The sequence below is a fragment of the Mercurialis annua genome, linkage group LG4 (assembly GCF_937616625.2).
Source record: "Mercurialis annua linkage group LG4, ddMerAnnu1.2, whole genome shotgun sequence".
Taxonomy (NCBI): Eukaryota; Viridiplantae; Streptophyta; class Magnoliopsida; order Malpighiales; family Euphorbiaceae; genus Mercurialis; species Mercurialis annua.
In genome coordinates, this window is record NC_065573.1 from 28,381,139 (window position 1) to 28,401,896 (window position 20,758).

At 31.2% G+C, this 20,758-nt stretch overlaps 2 protein-coding genes across 4 annotated transcripts; one reads left to right on the forward strand and one right to left on the reverse strand.

Annotated features, from left to right (window-relative positions):
• The first annotated feature begins 122 nt into the window (after positions 1-122).
• On the forward strand, positions 123-9,411 carry LOC130014670 (protein PIN-LIKES 7-like). The gene is made up of 12 exons (XM_056105525.1): positions 123-149; positions 592-840; positions 6,112-6,288; positions 6,377-6,456; positions 7,043-7,167; positions 7,804-7,925; positions 8,025-8,207; positions 8,297-8,398; positions 8,585-8,685; positions 8,759-8,811; positions 8,876-9,061; positions 9,145-9,411. Exons 1-12 carry the CDS (start codon positions 123-125, stop codon positions 9,267-9,269), a joined length of 1,530 nt encoding a protein of 509 aa, XP_055961500.1. The 3' UTR covers positions 9,270-9,411.
• LOC126679436 (exosome complex exonuclease RRP44 homolog A) lies at positions 8,668-20,185 on the reverse strand. Of its 3 annotated transcripts, XR_007640862.2 has the most exons (26): positions 19,906-20,185; positions 19,685-19,822; positions 19,424-19,581; positions 19,266-19,321; positions 19,031-19,153; positions 18,788-18,918; positions 18,468-18,708; positions 18,071-18,224; positions 16,862-17,102; positions 16,579-16,735; positions 16,405-16,473; positions 16,021-16,146; positions 15,850-15,902; positions 14,706-14,812; positions 13,432-13,486; positions 13,227-13,326; positions 12,225-12,336; positions 11,268-11,388; positions 10,911-10,970; positions 10,729-10,834; positions 10,551-10,646; positions 10,174-10,255; positions 10,023-10,088; positions 9,582-9,859; positions 9,149-9,265; positions 8,668-9,046 (listed from the first exon to the last, which is right to left on the reverse strand). XR_007640862.2 is itself a non-coding variant. In XM_050374463.2 (25 exons), exons 2-25 carry the CDS (start codon positions 19,957-19,959, stop codon positions 9,661-9,663), a joined length of 2,805 nt encoding a protein of 934 aa, XP_050230420.1. In that variant the 5' UTR covers positions 19,960-19,988; positions 20,051-20,185; the 3' UTR covers positions 9,445-9,660. The 3 variants fall into 3 exon arrangements, 1 of the variants encoding a protein (XP_050230420.1); XR_007640865.2 differs by lacking the exons at positions 8,668-9,046; positions 9,149-9,265 and adding an exon at positions 9,445-9,476; XM_050374463.2 differs by lacking the exons at positions 8,668-9,046; positions 9,149-9,265 and having other exon boundaries at positions 9,445-9,859; positions 19,906-19,988; positions 20,051-20,185.
• Between the last annotated feature and the right edge of the window lie 573 nt (positions 20,186-20,758).

A 20,758-nucleotide genomic window follows, 5' to 3' on the forward strand; every position in this document is an offset into this window, starting at 1 on the left:
AGTTTTAGTTTTATTAAACGATTTAGTCCCTTAAAGTAACGAAAGGATATTTTAGTTAACGGAATTAAAACTGAGGGACTATTAAGTAGAGTTTTGAAATAAGACGGACCATATTATTAATTATGGTATACCCTAAAGAGCTCAACATAGTTTGCTATATAATTTAGGCTAATCCTCTGAAAAAACCCCCACCTTTTAGCCCCAATTCGTTTGCACCCTCACCTTGCAAAATCTTCAATTTTGCCCAAATTTCCACCTTTTGTCTTTCAATTGCACCTCGAAGTATTAAATTGACCTTTTTTCAATGGAAAAAAATACAAATCAATACTTTCACTTTTAACCCATATTCGAAATAGTCCTCAAATGTTAAAATTTCAACAATAAAACCATCTTCCCTAAAAAATATTTGAAAAATTATTAAATTCCACAACCACATTTATTCAACCTTACCGTTTTAGTTCCGTAAAATTAATTTTAAATTTTTTTAAAAAAAATTAATAAAAAAAATTAATAAAAATTGGATTGTTCTTCAAAGATGAACAACCCAGATCTGGGCTGTTTTGAACCAGATCTGGGCGTTCTTCTTTGAAGAACAACCCAGGGCTGTTCTTCAAGGAGAAGAACAGCTCTGGCTGTTCTTTAAAGAGAAGAACAGCCGCAGCTGTTCTTCAAAGAGAAGAACAGCAGCGGCTGTTCTTCTTCAAGAGAAGAACAGCAGCGGCTGTTCTTCTTCAAAGAAGAACAGCAGCGGCTGTTCTTCTCAAGGAAGAACAGCAGCGGCTGTTCTTCCTTGAGAAGAACAGCCACCGCCGGAAAAAAAATCCGGCGGTTGCTTGGGGCGTTTTTTTTTTAATTTTTAAAAATATTTTGATTCGGTTTAAAATTGGAAGATATAAATTTTTTTAATATTAAAAAATAATTAAATTAATTTTGCGGAGTAAAGGCGATGTGATATGGTTGGTTTTAAAATTAATTTTGTATTTAAAAAAGTAATTTTTAATAATATTTTTAATTGATTTATATTTAATTTGAAATTTATTAACTTTTGAAAATTTAGTGAAGATGGTTGTTTTGTTCGAATTTTAACATTATGGACTATTTTGAATATGGACTAAAATATAAAGTATTGACTTGAATTTTTTTTTGTGAAAAGAGGTCAATTTAGTACTTAAAGGGTGCAATTGAAAGACGAAAGGTGGAAATTTGGGCAAAATTGAAGATTTTACAAGGTGAGGGTGCAAACGAATTGGGGCTAAAAGGTGAGGGTTTTTTCAGAGGTTAAGCCTATAATTTATCAACTTCTGCCTTTTTTAAACAAATAGGAGAAAAATAAATTTTGATCAAATTTCTTTTGAAAAAATATATTAATATTTTAAAAATATTATAATATTATAAATTTTCTTCTTTTAATAATTAGGAGGAATTGAATCCACAATCTCACCAGTTACTAGTCAATGCTTATACCATTTGAAATACAACTCGTTGGTTATAAAAATATTTATAATTATATAGAATGTATTATATTTATTCTAATTTAGTTGTTCATTTTTTTAATTTTTTCCCATAAACACTTGCTAATTTTTAACTAATAGTTATCTTTAAAGTTAATTTTTTAATATTATTATTAGTTAAAATATTCTAACGAGCTAGTATTTATTGCTATTTGTTAAACTATATAAAAAATAAAAAGTAGTGACTATACTAAATAGAAGTATAATAGAAGCAAGGTTTTTTTATAGAAAAATCTCACTATATTAGTTATGTTGTTTTTAAAAGGCCTAATACCTTAAAAAAATCTAATCTTAGAATCCCTTTTCGATCCTACCTTGACGTTGAGAACTTGTCAATTTTATCCTATTTCGCATTTTATCGTTTCAATTACCCTAAAATATTAAATTGACGTCTTTATCATTTGAAAAAAAAAATCAAAAACGTTCTCCATGTATAGCATATATTAATTGTGCATGTTTAAAATTTATTTAGATTTAGTTAAATTAATCAAGAATTTAAATTAGTTTTAATTTGAATATGTTTTTTAGTTTGTTTTTTAAAATAAAGAAATTATTTGTACTTTTTTGAATGGAAATGAATTTTATTTTATTTTTAAACATGGTTAATTGAATGATTTCATCATTTAATTAAAAAAAATTGACAAAAATTAAAAACTTGAAATACATTTAAAACGATAAAATCCAAAATAAGGTAAAATTGACAAATTTTCAATATCAAGATGAGATCGAAAAGGGATTACAAGGTTGGATTTTTTTTAAGGCGTTAAGCCTTTTTAAAACTGTATGATAATAAGAGAATATTTATTTTTAATTTAAAATTTTATTTTTTTTATTTGTACCTATTTATTTGGTTATTAGTTTATTTATTTTAGTTAGAATATTGATTTTCTATTTTATTTATATACAATGATGACATGTTAAAATTTATTTTTTTTAAATTATTTAAAAGTTTATTTGACTAAATAGATAAAAGAACCGTATATATTAAAATAATCATTAATTGGCCCGCTTAAAAGTTTATATCTAGGTCCGTTACTGATTTAAAAGAGAAGTAAAATGGTTGAATTTAGGAAAATAAAAAAAATGGTTGAAAAGGCTATATAAATAATTGATTTTAAAAAAGGCTATATAAATAATTAAAAAAGTGAAGAAATTGGAAAAAAAATGAAGGAGAAAATAAATATTTATATTTTTTTAAAAATTTAGTAGTACGTATTTATAAAACGAAATCAAGTTAGAAACTATTTATGCAAAAAGTAGAGAGATTATATTTAAAATATTTTTTTTAAATATATTTACATCTTTTTCTGTCGATTTTTTGAAATTTTTCTTTTTATTCTTATGTAATATATAATATCGAAAATACCTTATTATATATTAAGACTTTATTTTATTTTAGGTCATTTGATTTTCATAGCGGTCACTTTTTTTTCTCTTCACACAAATTCTTTCGTTCTCTCTACCTTTTTTTCCTATTAAATTTCTTTCTTTCTCTCTCTATTAAACTTTTTTTTTCGATCGTCGCTTTCTTCCATCTCTCTGTCACGCGTCTTTCGATGAATTTTCCGTCGTGATTTTTTCGCCGTCGCATTTTTCATTGGATTTCTCGTCGTGATTTTTTCAATGATTTTCTCGTCGCCGCGTTTCTTTCGATGAATCTCCCGACGTCACTTTTAGATTTGTTTTTAAATTTTTTAGGCTTTTTATGATAATTTAAATTTTTTATAAATAGATTATTATAGATCTGTTATTTTTATGTATATAAAATTCTTTTATTGTTCATATAATTATTTTTCCCTTCTCTTATTTATAGACTTGTTCTTTTATTTTGATGCTACTGGTTTTATCAATAACGAATTATTTTATGGTGTATTTGCAGTGTTTTAATAGTATATCTATATTATAGTTTATTTTTGGTGTATATATAGTGTATTTCTGATGGATTTATGTTATAGTATAATTTTGATATTTTAATTTCTGATGTAATTTTGGTGTTTTTCTGGTTTATCTGTGGTGTTTTCATTAAAAATCACACTAAAACACCTAAATTACACTATTTAAGCTCCAAAATACCCAAATTACACCATTTAAACAATAAAAAACACCAAAATCCACCAAAATTATATCATTTAAACAACAAAAACATTATAATTATACCAAAATACAACATTTAAACAGTAAAAAACACTTAAAGTACACCATTCAAACAATAAAAGAATATTATAATGACACCATGAATGCACAATTTAAACGGTATAAAAACACCAAAAAAATAAAAAAAAACTATAAAAAGATTATAGATCATAAAATGTGAAAAGGATTTTTTGAAATTAAAAAACTAAAAAATATATTTTTAATAAAAAAGCTATTTTTGATAATATTTTAAGATAATGTAAACTTAAAAATAAAACAGAAAATCGTATAATGTAGGAAATCTCTTCAAAAATAAAACTAGTCCATAATTATGGAATTATTTTTTAAATTTACAAACAAAGTCTAATTTTTGCTATAATTTAATTATATTAACATTGTTTTTTATGAATACAGTTAGTAGTTAGTGGTCATACTTTTTAAATTTTTAAAATAGTTTTAAACAATTAACTCTATTGAAATTTAAATCTGAAATCTCAAAAATACACTTCAACTATTTGATTTATGCCTCACTGTAATTTTTTCATTTATCTGTATGTAAAAAACAAATTAGATGTAAATAGAGAGAAGAAAGAAAAGAGACGGCGGCAAGTGACGGTGTTAGGCTGGTAGCGTAATCAGCATCAAATATTGTTGTATATACAATTTAAGTAATTTAAGTTAATAAAAATGAAAACGAAAATATCTATATACAGAGTAGTAGTTTAAAAATATAAATAATTTTCTTGCCACTCTGTAAAGAATAATTATACAACGCAACGGTAGTGCCACGTCATTCGTGCAACAAACCAATGAGGCGTTAGGCACGTGCAAATGTTTAATGATAAAAGAATAAAAAATAAATAAAAATTCCCTATCGTAAATATTTATTGGCTTGTTGTAAAAATAACGTGACATATCCGTTGTGTGAGATAAACACTCGTATGTAAATGTTAACTTATATGGTATGTTTTTGACTTTTTGTTTTGTTTACGTGGGTATATAAGTTGTTATGGATATTCTCTCAATAAAAACATTTTTTTCTGGTTGCATGAGTTTCATGCGAAACTGGTTTATTCTTTATATATCATTTTATGTTCAACACGTATCCTATGTGGAGACTTGTATAATCCTTGATTTTACAATTTGATGGTGAAATCGAAATGAGCTAAAAGGTGATATATTTTTAAAATATTAAACTTATATATAAAATAAAATAAAAATATTTTATATATTAATATTGCTTTACGTGTTTCACATGTGTTACTTGTTAAATAATAATTATTGTACTTATTATGTGTTAATATAATTATATTTATATTTAATTAATAATTATTTAAGTACAAAATATCAAACAATAATTGAAATATGAGTCAATTAGAAACAATTGAAAATATAAATATAAAATAATAATTTATTATTTTAATTAAATATTTAAAATAATCTACTTTAGTTAACTGAAGATATCGTTCATGAATGAGTACCTGATTGAACATGTCGCACTATTCACTAGCACGTCTATCTCTATAGTCCATGCATATACATGTCACACTAGAAACTAGCCCGTCTATGCAACTCATTTTTTGGACTATGCCTGATTTAAATAAATTAGTGCTTAAGTTATTTCATGATTATAGAAGTCTTTAGGTTGAACTAATCGATAAGTTATTTTTTTTCTGTGTTAAATAATTTTATTTTAGATTATAACTACTAAATAAATTTATAAATTTGGTCAAATATCATAAGCCATGTGTATATCGCACATAATTAATAGCACATAAAATATATTACTATAATTTAATTAATTTAATTAATATAATAATTATAATAATTATAAATAAATATTATTAACGTTATGTTTAATTAATAATCATTTCTATAATTATAAATTGTATGTAAGTATAAAATATCAAATAATTATTAAAATATTAATTATTAGGAATCTTTTATCGTATTTATATAGAATATGAATAAAAATATCAAATAGTAATTAGAAATAGTTTATCTTTATTACAATTTTAGATGATTAAATAATAATTAAAATAATAATTATTAAATTTTTAAAGTAGTATATTTTAATTACTATTCTACACAATTAACTTAACATAGTATTATAAGTAGTTTATTTTATTTAGTATTCTAACTCTAATAATTATCTTAATAGTCTTTTAATTAATAATTATAATTATAAAGTAAAAAAGGACATTAAATAAATGTTCTCTCGTCCGTACTTTTATATATAGTATAGTGTAGATATAAATAGATAGATAGATAAAAAGTAAAGGAAAACACGTATGTCGTTCTGTTCATATTAATAACTATTTTAAATATGACTAGTCTTTTTAGTCTCATAAATTATTTATTAATAAAAACAAATTTGAAAAAAACAGCAATAAATTATTATAAAATGGTAAGTATTAGTATGAACCGAAATGCATCGTTACATTATATATTGACACTGAGTTTATAGCAACGAACAAGAAACCAATTTGCAACCAACAAGAAGAAGAAGATGGGGTTCTTGACACTGTTTGAAGTGGCAGTTATGCCAAATCTACAAATTCTGTTAATCAGTGGATTAGGAGCTTTCATGTCTACCGATTACTGTAATCTTCTTGGTCTTGATGCAAGAAAATCCTTGAACAAGGTTCCTAATTACTTTTATTTATTTTTTTAATTAATATAAATTTTTGTATCTAATTGATACTTGAAGATTATTAATTCTGACAATGCAGATCGTTTTCATAATATTTATACCTTCTCTCATGTTTTCTAGTCTGGCCAAAACGGTGACACTTCAAGACATTATTTCATGGTACGTTAAATGCCTTTTGATTTCGCCATTTACTGCATTGAACTTAAACTTAAACTTAAACTTATGGCTTAATGTTTTCCATTTTTGTCAATTTCAACCAAATTTTACAATTTTCTATATAACATGTTTTGAAGTGCAAATTTAATTGGGTTTTTTTTAATTATTTACTACTCCTACTACCCTATGAGTTGAAAAACTATGTTCTCCCTGAATTTTGAAAATCTATTATTTCCTTTAATATTTAAATTTTCTTCAAGTGAACCCCATATGAATAGAATATATTGATTTTTTAAAATTAAGGGAGGAAATAATAATTTGAACTTAAATTCAAAGGATTATAGTAATTATCTATATGTTATTTCAGTTATAAACAAGTACATTCAATTAAATCAATTGATCACGTAAGTGAAGTCGGGATTATTAATTGATTCAATTGGGAAAACTTGACTATAATTAAATAAAATATTTTAGAATATGGTATATATAATTTATAAATTTAAAAGTTTAAGTTAGCATTGATAAAAGGGGTAAATATTTAAAATAAGGTGTAAACATATAATGAATGGTGGTAGATAATTTTGTTCAGGTGGTTTATGCCTGTGAATATAGGTTTAACCTTCTTAATTGGGGGCATTCTTGGATGGATTCTTGTTAAACTACTCAAACCTAAGCCTTATCTGGAAGGCCTTGTCATTGCTACATGTTCATCAGGTATTTATTAAATGGAGAGGAAAGCTTGGGGTAATTAATTTTCCGGTCACTGTAATTTGCGTTTATTTCAAATTAGTCATCGAACTTTAATTCATTTCAATTTGATTATTAAATTATAATTTTAGTAATAGTGGATGGTTTTTAAGTGATTTTTAGCATATATGGTAGTCATTTTTTATTATTATTTATGCTAAATTGATGCCTTATATTCTATGCACACACGTTATCAACCAAAAATCAAATTGATATATTTTTCGACAATGACTAAAAGTTCTTCTTGTTGAAAAAGAATTATAATTTAGTCAGCAAAATTAAAGTAAGGTAACCAAAATAAAGACAAATAAAGACCAAATTAATTACCAACAAAGTTTTTTTTTTGATGACGAGTACACATTCCTCTAACCAAAATCTAAAATTACAGTCAACTCCGGTATGCGAACCGCCGCAAACCCATATATATCTGAAGCCAAGTCAACTCCAACCATTCCATTATTTTAGAAAGAGCGTAACCGGAGTTTGAGCCCGCGACCATAGCGCCTAGATGACTGAGGCTTAGATCACTAGACTAAACCCGTACGGAGCGGGTGTTTTTCATTAGTGAAAAGCTGATCATATTGTGGATTTGTTTAAAATCAGGAAACTTAGGAAATCTTCTTCTGATTGTGGTGCCTGCAATCTGTAATGAGAAAGGCAGTCCATTCGGTGATCGTGAAACTTGCAAATCCGTTGGACTCTCCTATGCTTCTTACTCCATGGCGGTAATTCTTGAATTAGAAACACACAAATCATTCTTGATTCTTGAATTCAAATGCATATGTAATTATAATATTGAATCTTGAATTGAAAATGTGATGCAGCTTGGCGGTTTCTACCTCTGGACTTATACTTACCACCTGATACGAACTTCAGCTGCCAAATTCAAAGCAGAGGAAGAAGAAGATGCCTCAAAACCACCCAACCGCGATTTAGAAACTTTCCTTCTAAAAGACGAAGTTGTTGCAGTATTTCCAACGTCAACCAAATCTGTAGAAACTCTACCTGTAACCGTCCTCAGCACAACCTGCATATATGCTGAAAATAGAAATCAAGATCCATAAACAATAATGTAAAACATGTTTCTTTGTTTCAGATTGTTTCCCAAGAGGAATCATCTTCATCATCATGGAATAAATTGATAGGAGTTCTTGGCCAGCTCGTGAAGGAGCTCTTGTCACCTCCAACTATAGCTTCAGTGAGTTTCTTTATATACAAGTATCCGTGAGATTAATACTCTGGTCTCGTGTCCATTTTTTCCAGCATTTTTAAAGTTCGTGTTGTAATTACAAAATATGCTAAAATTCATGATTTAATTTGCATTTAACATATAGTTAAATGAAATGCCTCTAACAAAAGTAGCCTCACTTTGATCTTGTGTCAGATTTTGGGATTCATGTTTGGAGCAATTACATTCCTGAGAAACCTAATAATTGGGAGTGATGCACCCTTGAGAGTGATCCAAGATTCAATCAAATTACTTGGGTATCATTTTTATATCTCTTCAATTGCTCCGTTTACGTTCACTCACTAATGGAATCTTTTTTCTATCCCGTAGAGATGGAACAATTCCTTGCATGACACTCATACTTGGAGGCAACCTCATTCAAGGTAATATTCCTGCGGAACAAATACAATTACAAAATTCAATCAATCTTATTGTGGAATTAAACAGGTTTACGATCGTCGAGAATAAAGGCATGGATCATTGTTGGGGTGGTTCTTGTTCGATTCGTGATGCTCCCTGCAATCGGTATTTGGCTTGTTAAAGCTGCAGCAACTCTTGGTTTCCTTCCTCCAGATCCTCTCTACCATTTTGTGCTGATGGTTCAATACACTCTGCCACCTGCCATGACTATTGGTGAGAAATTATTACTTTTCTCAAATTTCTAATTTTAAAGAATAAACTTATTGAATGAAGAACTAATGATATTTGAATTGTAGGTACCATGACCCAGCTGTTTGATGTGGGTCAAGAAGAGTGCTCAGTTCTCTCGCTGTGGACATATTTGGTAGCAGCCATAGCAGTAACTTTCTGGTCAACAATCTACATGTCCATTCTGTCCTGAACAATACACATGAACATCCCTATTAGCAGGGATCCAAAGATTCTAGTTCTTTGTATTTTATTTTTCGGGATCCTTTATTTTTAGTGGCTAAGCAAAGAATAGAAATTACAGGGTAGCTTGCTATCATGTTTTTTTTGTTGTAGTAATGATCCTGCATCGTCGTTCGGTTACACAGTGAGATGAAATTTTCTCCCAACTCTTGTTTATCTGATTAAAAAATTGTTAACATCCGAGAGCAACATTACATTACAAGCAGAAAAACATTACGCTAAACACTCAGAAAATACACAACAAAACAAAACTAATTTTAACCTGAAAAATAGATCATAAATAATTATGCAACAAAAATTTGACTCCCCCTAGCAATGGTTCAAACTGGCTGCCAACCGATTCAAAGGAGCGCAAGCTGGAGTTTTGGTCTATTGGGCTGCGGTTCGACAACCTCCAAGTGAATTCTTACTGATTGCAAAATACCATAAGAAAGGCTACCATCCATCTTGTTGATCTTCTGCTGCTGCTCATCCACAAACCATTCTCCACCCCCTTTCTCACCCCTAGGCATCAAGTATACCGGTCCTTCAATACCATACCTGTCGAATACAATATGTCAGTCCCGTGTACATTGCATATAAACATCTCCAATGCTTTTAACATGTATCTAAATTTTAATAAAATATCTCCATTCCATAAAGTGAATACAAATGAAACACATATATGTACATGTAAGTTTGAATGATATTAACATATACATACTTGGGCACAAACACTATAAAACCATTGGATCTTATCTTCACTATTCTGGCCTCTGTGTCTGTGGGTCTACAGGTACAAAGGGCAAAAGAAAAATAAATTTAGATAAACAAGTGAATTTGTGCAGTAAGAAGATATAGATCACCATATTTACCGTTTTCTGAAGTATATGAGAGTATGAAGCTCCACAGAGCCTCTACTTGCCATCTGGGCATTCCTATGCCGGTAATTTAAATCTGAAGAAAATTCCAACCACCAAAACCAAAATTTTAAATATATTATTAAACATAAGCATTTAAAATAGAAAATATCAAGATTTAGCAATTGCTGCAGCAAATACAGTTCTGAATAAATTATTGGCGAATTAATAAAATGGACAGTAAATTTAATATTATAAATATTAAAACAGTGCGGGTGAAATCAAAATACTGAATAAAGCACATGAACAATAGAAGTGAGAATCAATAGCTAAAGTAACTACGAAATCAGATATATATATTAACAGCAAGTCTGCAATAGTTCGTCGCTTACTGTCAGCAATGCTAGTTAGTTGGGGCCTGTCGCTAAATATTGAAGGAAGTTTATATATTCCTAAAGATGCAGCAAGCAACCTGTGGACAATGACATCTGCAAGCCAAGAAAGCTCCAAACTGAGATTTCCAGTATATCTTTACCGTGTGTTTCAACAATACAGAAACTTCTTACTAACCAGCATATCTCCTAATTGGTGAAGTAAAATGAGTATATAAAGGTGCTGCCAGACCATAATGATGAAACTCTGGGGGGCTGAGATCCCCACTACAAAAATAAACTGCCTGGACACAGTAAAAACACAGATTAGAAACTCTTCGTATTAAGTACTTTTGAAGCTTTTTAATCAAGTAAAATTACCTGTGACATGCATCTTGTTGCCATTATACGGATCAACTTGTTGAAGTACGGGTCATCACTCTGGCAACAATTAGATTTTGCATGAAAATAAAGTAAGAAGCCAAATGCACTATAGTAAATGAGACCACATAACAAACAATACAATATTCTCTTGGAAAACCTAAGTGATCCCTAAAAACATAAAAGCTGGACAAACGATCAAAATCTTAAACAAGACAAGACCCTATAGATGGGCAAAATTCAACAAGCATAATATACATCATGCAGAAGTCTTCCTTACTTCAGTAAATATTAACAAAACAAGTGCATCAATCAAGCCCTAATTGACAAAAAAAGGACCAAATGTTAAAGCCTTACCACAGCACTGTCAAGTGAATCAGCAAGCGCTTTTGACGATGAGACATCCAAGCTCAGACCAACAGAAGCAGCTGTTCGCAGCAGGGGTTCTAACATATCTTTAGTTGGAGAAGGATGACGTCTGCAGACAGAATTAACCTCAGGACTTCAGCTTTAGCAATTGAAACTAATCATGAACAGCGAATTTTCATATTTTATTAAATTTGGAGGGAGAAACTTCAAATGAAGAAACAGTTTGTTGCAGTCAAACAACTTTAGAACAAATAACGAATTTCTCCTATAATTATAAGGTGCTCCAAAGCTAAATAATGAATTACTATACAACAGAAAAAGAACAAGAGACCTTCCAGGATAGCACGACAAAAGCAGTATCTCAATCCTGAATACTGTACTTTTGGGAGACAAAATGTATCAGGAAAAGAGAAAATCCAATAATTATGCTATAGAAATAGGATTCATTCACACATGCACATGCACAACACAAGAATAACGAAAACCCCTTAATCTTCTCTAAGAATCAAACCTAAATCATATGTTTGGTACCATGATAAATGAATACAAAGAAAAACTATTTTAGCATAGCAATTCCAGAATGAACCAAAAAGCAATGGTGCAACTTTTTCTCCACCATGGCACCATACATCCAGAGAGAAACCAAATCGCACAGTTCTTCTCCAGCAGAATTGTCTCATAAAGAATTATTTGCGCTTTCTTCTCCAGCAATATTGGCTCATTAAGCATTATTTCTCACATTAACAGAACAAAACCTAACCAGCCAAGTAATAATTCAAACAGCCATTGTCTAGTGTAAATAATGCATCGACTAGGGCCAGTAAGAAGGTGAGTAATCCTTTGATTTCATAAAAAGACATTTCAAGCTTCTTGTTCATCATAGAAGGAGGAAGTAAAATCCAAAGAAAAAAGATATTGTAAAAAAATAATAATACATCGCTCAACCTTAATAGTGAACACCCTGAAAATTGTTTAAGGATTTGTTCAGCTACTGAAACATTAGCAGCGAGCATGAACTCTTCAACCATTTGATTTGCGTCCCGAATCTGATACATACCTAAAGAAAGAATTCATACATTACGCCTTCAATTTTACATGATAAAAGAGAGAAAATCTTAAAACATAAAACAAAAAAATTTCTCTACAAAGACGAAGAGAAAATGCAAAAGGGAATGGAAAATAAAGATAAAAAAAGTTCTCTGAAAGGTGATCCTTAGCATTCGGCCTTTCTAAACCCAAGAGTATGCTTATCAGGAAAACAATATAAAGGATTATATTTTCTTCAAAAGGAGCTTATTTGCAGAAAATCAGGTAGAAATGTACAGAAAAAGTACATTTTTACTACCATCATAGAATAAAACACTAACTTCTTATAGCACTGCAACAGACACAGAAGCCACAACAGCACACACAAAGTATTAATATCTATCATTTTCCTTCTCAAAAACCTTTGAAATGCTTTTCTTGCAAGAGATTATTAATAGTGTGTGTAGATGTATACACTTTTAATTGTAGCATTGCATAGCTAGCATCAGATAAATTGAACTCAAACTCAAAAGTTTTACCAAAGCAAGCCCGGAGAAAGCAAATGGAATGACAAGTACTTTGCTTCTTTGCGCTTAGATTTAATTAAGGAATTAAATTCAGAGATTCATGAGCAAATGCATCTGTCTCGAAAAAGAAAATCCTCAAACCAAAATGTTTCTCTGCCTGAGCATTGTACATTTTAATGCTTAGTTCAGTTGCACAAGGAAAATAGATACATTACAATTCATGATTAAGGCAATAGGAAGCTTCGATACTCTAAATATTTACTAATATACTGATCAAGTAAACAGCACAGATATATCCACAGAAGAAATAAAGTCAAATTTAAAACTTGTGGATTATCATATATTGACTTTGTTCAAATTAAGAGACGAGATATATTTCTATTTGGAAACATACCAATATCAAGAGGGTCGTGAGTCTCCGTGTCTATTTGAAACTTAACTTCAGCTGAAGCAAGAGTAAGAGCTCCTCTCTCAATTCTTCTCTGCCTCATTATCTGCATATTCATACAAAAGCAAGCTTATCAAAGCAATGCATACTGCATGATCTAAATTAGTTGCACTTTCATCAATGGAGAGAATAAATGGATCAAAAGCAACACCTTGGCCAAAGAATTCATATTTCTTAAATCCATCGTTACTGGATCCATCAATCGACTGAAAATAGCCAAATAATAATTAGAACCATTACCCAAGTTAAGAAAAGAGGGAGGAAAGAAGAAAAACAAACTTTCAAAAAGGAAATTTTAAAAAGTGCATATAATGCTGATGCAACAAACTCCACTAGCTTTATAGAATGTACAATAGGAAGAGAGGCATGACATGATTTCAAAAGTTTACTTAGATTGCAAAATTAAAAATTCAGCATTTTCTTTTTCACAAAACAAAATGAGGCATCAAAGGCTAACTACAGGCAGGTTTTTTACAAGTGTGAGGCTTGACCAAACCAGTAAAGGTTGACCATTAACTTCTTGCTTAACTTATCAAATTCAAACTTACAGTTCATAAACATTCTCCCTGGAGGCAGGGTTTAAATATGGATTCTATAACACCATATTTGATTTTCAAACCATTAGGCTGAATCGTAACTAATTCTACCACAGCTTATCCAGCAGTACCTCATCTAATGACATCCAATTAAAGTTTCATTCATCTCAAAATAAACTTCTCCGAGGCCCAATAAGCCATTCAACCATACTCCTAAAGCGCAAAGGGCCTCAAATAGCCCGAGGCGCTAGGCGCAAAAAAAGCGCACGCCCGAGTGAATCTAGGCGCATATACATAAAAAAGTTAAATACCTATTATAGATATATAAAAGCTTGCTCAGATGACATGATTCTTTGTCCATGACCTTGATTCTTATTTTAATGTGATAAAAAACAAGATCATCGATCAAGATAGAGGAGTCTTGAGCATAATAGTTTTTAAGTGCAATATTTTTATATTTGTAAGGCTTCTGTTTTCATTAATTGTTTTATTTATATTTGATTTTTTAAAAGCTCAAAGTCCAAAGCCCAAAACTTTAACAAATACAAAAAAATAGGGTTTCCAACAATGTCTCTTTCCTGGAAAAAGCGCACTTCATGCCTTAAGCGCACCCGAATCGCACCCAGGCGCACCACCCTCGCCTAGCGCTTTTCTAGCGCCTAGGCACGCCTGAGGCGCGCTTTCGATAACTATGCATTCAACTAGTCCAAATCACAGGCTCCAAATAAAACCTTTATAGATTTTTGACTAGGTGCTCTATTTCTGCTTATAACTGTAGTTACATCTTTCAATTTAAAGAAATTAAACATAAGGACATCTATTTCCGGATAAAGGAACCAAGTTATAGTATAACATTCCATACAATCAGCTATAATTGATGTGAATGTACCTATCGTCCATTCTTGCCTGAGCTTCAATGTAAGACAATGCTGCGCATGATTTGATGACACTTTTAGTGTATCTTGAGGAAATAATCTCTGCCTCAGGGGTCATTTCCTGCAATATGGCTTGATCATAAAAAAGAATCCATACTACACCTTTAGTTTATATTTACATGCGCCAGGATATGTAAGCATGCATGTGCAAGGATCTCACAGGTCACATGTCTATACTACATAGTAGAGCACAGAATAATACGAAAACAGAGACTTGTTCAGAAAATCCCTATTCTATGAGTGCTTGTGCATATGTTTTTTTTTTGTATGCACACAAGAGAAAGAGAGTGATTAAGTGGACCATAGTTGTTAAAGCGCTAGGCGCACCTAAAGCGCAAAGGGCCTCAAATAGCCCGAGGCGCTAGGCGCAAAAAAAGCGCACGCCCGAGTGAATCTAGGCGCATATACGTAAAAAAGTTAAATACCTATTATAGATATATAAAAGCTTGCTCAGATGACATGATTCTTTGTCCATGACCTTGATTCTTATTTTAATGTGATAAAAAACAAGATCATCGATCAAGATAGAGGAGTCTTGAGCATAATAGTTTTTAAGTGCAATATTTTTATATTTGTAAGGCTTCTGTTTTCATTAATTGTTTTATTTATATTTGATTTTTTAAAAGCTCAAAGTCCAAAGCCCAAAACTTTAACAAATACAAAAAAATAGGGTTTCCAACAATGTCTCTTGCCTGGAAAAAGCGCACTTCATGCCTTAAGCGCACCCAGGCGCACCACCCTCGCCTAGCGCTTTTCTAGCGCCTAGGCACGCCTGAGGCGCGCTTTTGATAACTATGAAGTGGACAAAGAAACCTAAGTAACAATTCTATAGTCAGCCAGCCAGTAGAATTTTTTGATTATGATTAACCTCAGTGGATAAAAGTTCAGGACCAAAACTCAGACTTCTTTCTACGTGCCAGAAAAATGCAAAAAGTGGAATGATGAAAAAGCATCATATTCATATAAAATATTTAAAAATATTCATTTGCACACTTTATCTTCCATTTAGTTACTCTTTCGTTAAGGAAATAAACAACTACTGCTCAATGGAATTGCTTCAGCAGATGCCTCAAAATGGTTGAAAATTGTTCCACATACCCAAATGACGGAAAACGCCAGCCTCTCAACATCAGCACGAAGAGAACATACATCTGCAAATTAAAACATTTAGCTAAATAATACTCAGTATCCAAAACAAAAATATCCCATCTGCTAAAAGATGGAGCTATGTATATAGATTGCCCAAATGAGAGGGGAAGGGAAAAGAACCTTCAGTTAGGGGTTTTGGAAGCATGTCAATACGACGCTCAACAAGATATACAGAGGTGCCTCTTTGGGTAGCCTCATCATCAAGTGGTGTGCCAGGGTGGACAAAGTTTGTTACATCAGCAATGTCTAATTAAATGTCACTTAAGGAAAAAAATCTCTTTGGCAATTATGACAAGTGAAAAGGCTGGCACTCTATTTAACTAATGGGTTAAGCCATCCAGCAAACATGACCTTATGCAATACGAACAGAAGATAGAATTGATAAAACGAGAACCCCACGCACATGGACACACTAGCTAGTTATATTGTTTATTTTTTAGACACGGTCACTCTGATCCCGTTTCAAGTGTCTAAAGCTGAATATAGTTGACATGTAGAGGATACGAACGCCAACTTCAAAATTTCCGTGTGGAAGTAATGTACAATGTAAGGCGTCATCAATATCCTTGCATCCTGCAAATTCCATGATCGTAACAGATGTCCAGTTTATTAACGTCACCTATGATGACTCCATAGTATGTAGGAGCAAAGAGAATAATTTATGACTGAATCGTGAACCTGGTGGGTCAACACTAAAGACACGCAAATGCCGCAAGTCTTCCCTGATAGGATTGGCCAAATCTTCGGCAGAAACTGACCATGGTAATGGGGGCAAGCACGCCAAAACTTGAGCAGAAAATGGTCTTGCATCTATGTCATTCTCTATCAAGACCACCTGTAGCATTAAGAAAGATAACGTGACTCAGGAACTGCAGTCACAACTTACAAGTCCTGTGGACAGTGGCAGTATAAGTACTAAATTCTCTATGTTCTCAAACATAAGCGGACGATCACTACGAACCTCGGTTTCAGTATCTCTATCACCAATATCTCCTATACTTCGTACATAATGACCAGAAGGATACCGTGATTGACGGTCCCAAGAATCAACAGCCACTATAATTCTTTTGTTAACAAGGTTTTGGAGCTGTCGTGTTTGAATTCGAATTTTAGGAAATCTTCGATCTTTGGAGACAAATAAAGCATAGACAAGGCCACCACTTCCAGCAGGCATCGGCATTGGCTCCAAAGATCCGCAATAGCTGCACATAATTACACGAAATCATCAAAAATATACATTACTTTTGCAAAACTTATACAGCAAAACAGATTATGAATGACTTTTCATATGTACAAAAGAAGACAAAACTCTACAAGACTGCAGCATATCAAATTATGAGTGGTTTTCTGTATGCATATAACTTATAAGAATATCAAACAACAATACACAGAAAATGGTGATCTAGAAGCACAACCTTTATGAGAACTCCATAAAGATAAAAGAACAATAGACTCAGCATAATTAACACAAGCAAAGAGCCACCACGATATCATCATCACAGGTCTTGATTAGTGAAGCAACTAAGGAACTACAGTCCTATCCAGTTGTAAGAAATAGTTGTTGGTTTTCCTTCCCAGTTTTCTTTTCTATGTTACACTTGAAAACTTGTCCAATTTCCAACTTATGATATCCCCATAGTTGTATGTTTTACTAAACATTTTTTCATGATGAAGTGAACACTGTTCAATTATTATTGACAAAGCATTCAAAAAGAAAAGAGATGCTATTTCACAACAAATTTATATATAGAAAAAAAATTATTTTAAGTTAGAATTATCAATGAAGTTACACAAACTCCCAGAATTTTACTTTACAGACGGAAAATCCAGCAAGCCTAACATTTTATTTTTGAAAAAAAAAAACTTACATGCATAAAAGAGGCTATGTTACAGCAGAGGTTCAATAAAATTAAGGACCTAAATGGAAAAAAAGGAAGAACTAGGGTGTGCGACTCTTGTGCTGAAGGGAAATGTAGACAATCATCAGAATTTAGAAACAGTTTGCTAATCAATTGTTAGCTACAGTAATTGATAGCAGATCTGCTTTTCCAATTATATTGAATCAGTCGTCTGAAAAACAAGCCCAGCATTCCACAGCACATTACTACTAAGTGTGATTTTTCCTAGCATAAACTAGCAATACATCACAAGTACGCTCAACAGCACTTACGAATGCCAATTACGCTTTATGATGCCAACAACACGTCCAGATGGACGAGTGGAAGTAGGATTTGTATCATTAGCAGAAATTGATACTGGATCTGCTGTTCTAGGAGCATCATCCGCACTGTTTGGAACTAGACGAACTTCTTCGTCATCATCATCTACAAAAGGAAAAAAAAACTTGTCAAAAGATAACAAAGATGACATGCAATGATAAATTTAGATACATCTAGTCGCAAGTCAAACAAAACTTAAGAATTTTTTGCATTTAAATCAAACTTTTGGGATAAATAATATGTTGCATTCAGAAGAGTAAGTTTCACAAACATAACCAGCTCCCATCAAGCCCAAACCCACAGCATATATGCTTATAAAGGAAAAAAAGAATGTTTTAGTTAAAATACCTTCATCAGCTATAGAGATAGATCCATCTTCACGCCATTTATCTTGAGGAAGAAGTTCTATTGCCACTATATCACCATCAAAAGCCCTATTCATACTTTCACGGCCATAAATGACAATTTCATCACCGATGCTCTCACTTCCGACATATGCTTCAAATGGATTATAACGATTAACACGAAGTTTTCCTTGATGATAAATTCTGCTGGTCAAACCAGCAGTGATCTCTGACATGGGTTTATGCTAAAATAGAACACAAAGTAAGCGATTTCATATCACCAATTCTATAAATGACATATGCATGTACATGTCAGGATACTACCTCTGGGTAAACGACCTTCCTTTTCGAAGGTCTTAAATCTTCAGCATCCTCCATGACTGAATCTTCAGAAGCAGGCTGTGCAAGCAGGTCAAGCAAAGCTGGCTGGCCTAGTGATTTAACATAAGATTCAACTGGAAAAAAAATGGAGAAGTGAGCTCTATGCAGCAAAGTTGTTCCATCAGATTATCACAATAATGATGAGTATTAGTAGAATCTTTCAGAAATCAAAAGTAGTCTACATACTTGTCTCGGCAAAAACACCCTCTTCAGTTGCCTTCCTCTTATTTTCCCTATCATTGGTGATAAGTAAAGCTTTTACGGCATCACCAAGATGAGTCTGATACCATTTGGTAGCAACCCTAATAGCTAAATCACACAATTATCACACATCAAGATTTGAAATTCAAGCATAAAAGCTCTGAAAGTATCACAGAGTAGATAACAGGAAATCATCATTATTGGACTAAAAACAACAAACCTCTATCATTTCGATCATTAGGGCTTTCTCCGGTCATGGTCTGAACATATGTATCCCTACATTGTATATGATGAATATATTATTTCTTAAGTTATTCTTGTATAACAATATAACAATAATAAAATCATGATACAGAAAAGAGTAATTAACTAACTAACCTGTGAAATTCATTGGAAAATACAAAGAATTTGCGAGCAGGATTGCTACAGAGGGCACGAATTCGATTATAAACAGAAGTATTCTTATTCTTAACCTCTTGTAAAACAATTGATAACACAACCACGTCATTAATAGCAGGATTTTCAAGCAAGTCAATCTGAAAGACAATAAAAAGTTCAAGTACTTAGCTAAAAAAAACAAATACATAACAATAATAATAATCAAATTGAAAATAAAAGTAAATAGAAAAAGAAAAGGACCTGATTAAGAACGACATTAGTGTCGAGAACAAGAATTGTTGAGGAAGTAATGTCGAAGCGAGCAGATGAAGTATCGCATATTTTACAAAATGAAGCTCCACAATAAATATCGTCTCGCAAATAAACTTCTCTCACAAGCTAATACCACACCAAAATTAATTAAACATTCTTCTTTTGAAGAAAAACAAAATTGAATAAATTAGGGTTTAATAGAAAGAAACCTTTTGAACTTTGCCGCCTCTTGTTTTTTTACTGAATGTTTTGCTGTGCAACATTTTGCCTCCTTTTCTGAGTGTTTCTGCGACTGTAAGTCTATATCAGTGGTTCATATAAACTATACTTTCGGTGGATATAAAATAAACTCACTTTGTACTACGGTGGCTGATGGAAGAGCTGCCGGCGGAGGCGGCGGAGGATTGTTATTGCCTTTTTGTTTAACTCACTGACAATCTAATCAAGGTTTAACTTTTCGGGACAGTGTTTGTGTTTTATTTCTGAGTTCTTTAATTCGCCTTTTTCTTTATTTCATCTTTTATTTTTATTTTTTTGTCAAAATGATTTAAATGATGATTTTTTTATTTGAGACATAAATAGTAACAAATTATCCGTACTGCCACGTTAAATTCTTCAGAATTGACAATTTATACATATATAAAGATAATTTTGCAAGTTAAGACAGTATTATTTTAGTATATTTTGTATTGTTTAAAATTTAACAATTTTGGATTTATATTTTTTATTACGATAAAAATATATTTCTATAGTAAAGAATAGATTATTTTTTAAAAATTATCATACTTTTTCAACCAAGCACAAGACTAAAAAATACATTGGACAAAAATCAAAAAAATATAATATTAAGATAATGTAGACAAAAAAAAAATTACTTCCTCCATCTTTTTGTCTATTTAACCAAATTATACATATTAAATTTAATAAATTTCAATTAAAATAATAAAAAACCATTAATTCGTCGGTTCATTCCATTATATGTAATTGACCTAGCCTACTACAACGTATTTATCAAATGCATGATTTATCAAAGGCTTTATAGTGTGTTGGATGTAAAAGAAT

Coding starts and splice junctions, on each gene's coding strand:
- LOC126679436 (XM_050374463.2), bottom strand. CDS start 19,959: ATGTTGCACAGCAAAACATTCAGTAAAAAAACAAGAGGCGGCAAAGTT. Junction 15,903..16,020: donor TCCAAAACCCCTAACTGAAG/GTTCTTTTCCCT, acceptor TTTAATTTGCAG/ATGTATGTTCTCTTCGTGCT. Junction 10,971..11,267: donor ATTCACTTGACAGTGCTGTG/GTAAGGCTTTAA, acceptor AATTGTTGCCAG/AGTGATGACCCGTACTTCAA.
- LOC130014670 (XM_056105525.1), top strand. CDS start 123: ATGGTATACCCTAAAGAGCTCAACATA. Junction 841..6,111: donor ATCCGGCGGTTGCTTGGGGC/GTTTTTTTTTTA, acceptor CTGAGTTTATAG/CAACGAACAAGAAACCAATT. Junction 6,289..6,376: donor CAAGAAAATCCTTGAACAAG/GTTCCTAATTAC, acceptor CTGACAATGCAG/ATCGTTTTCATAATATTTAT.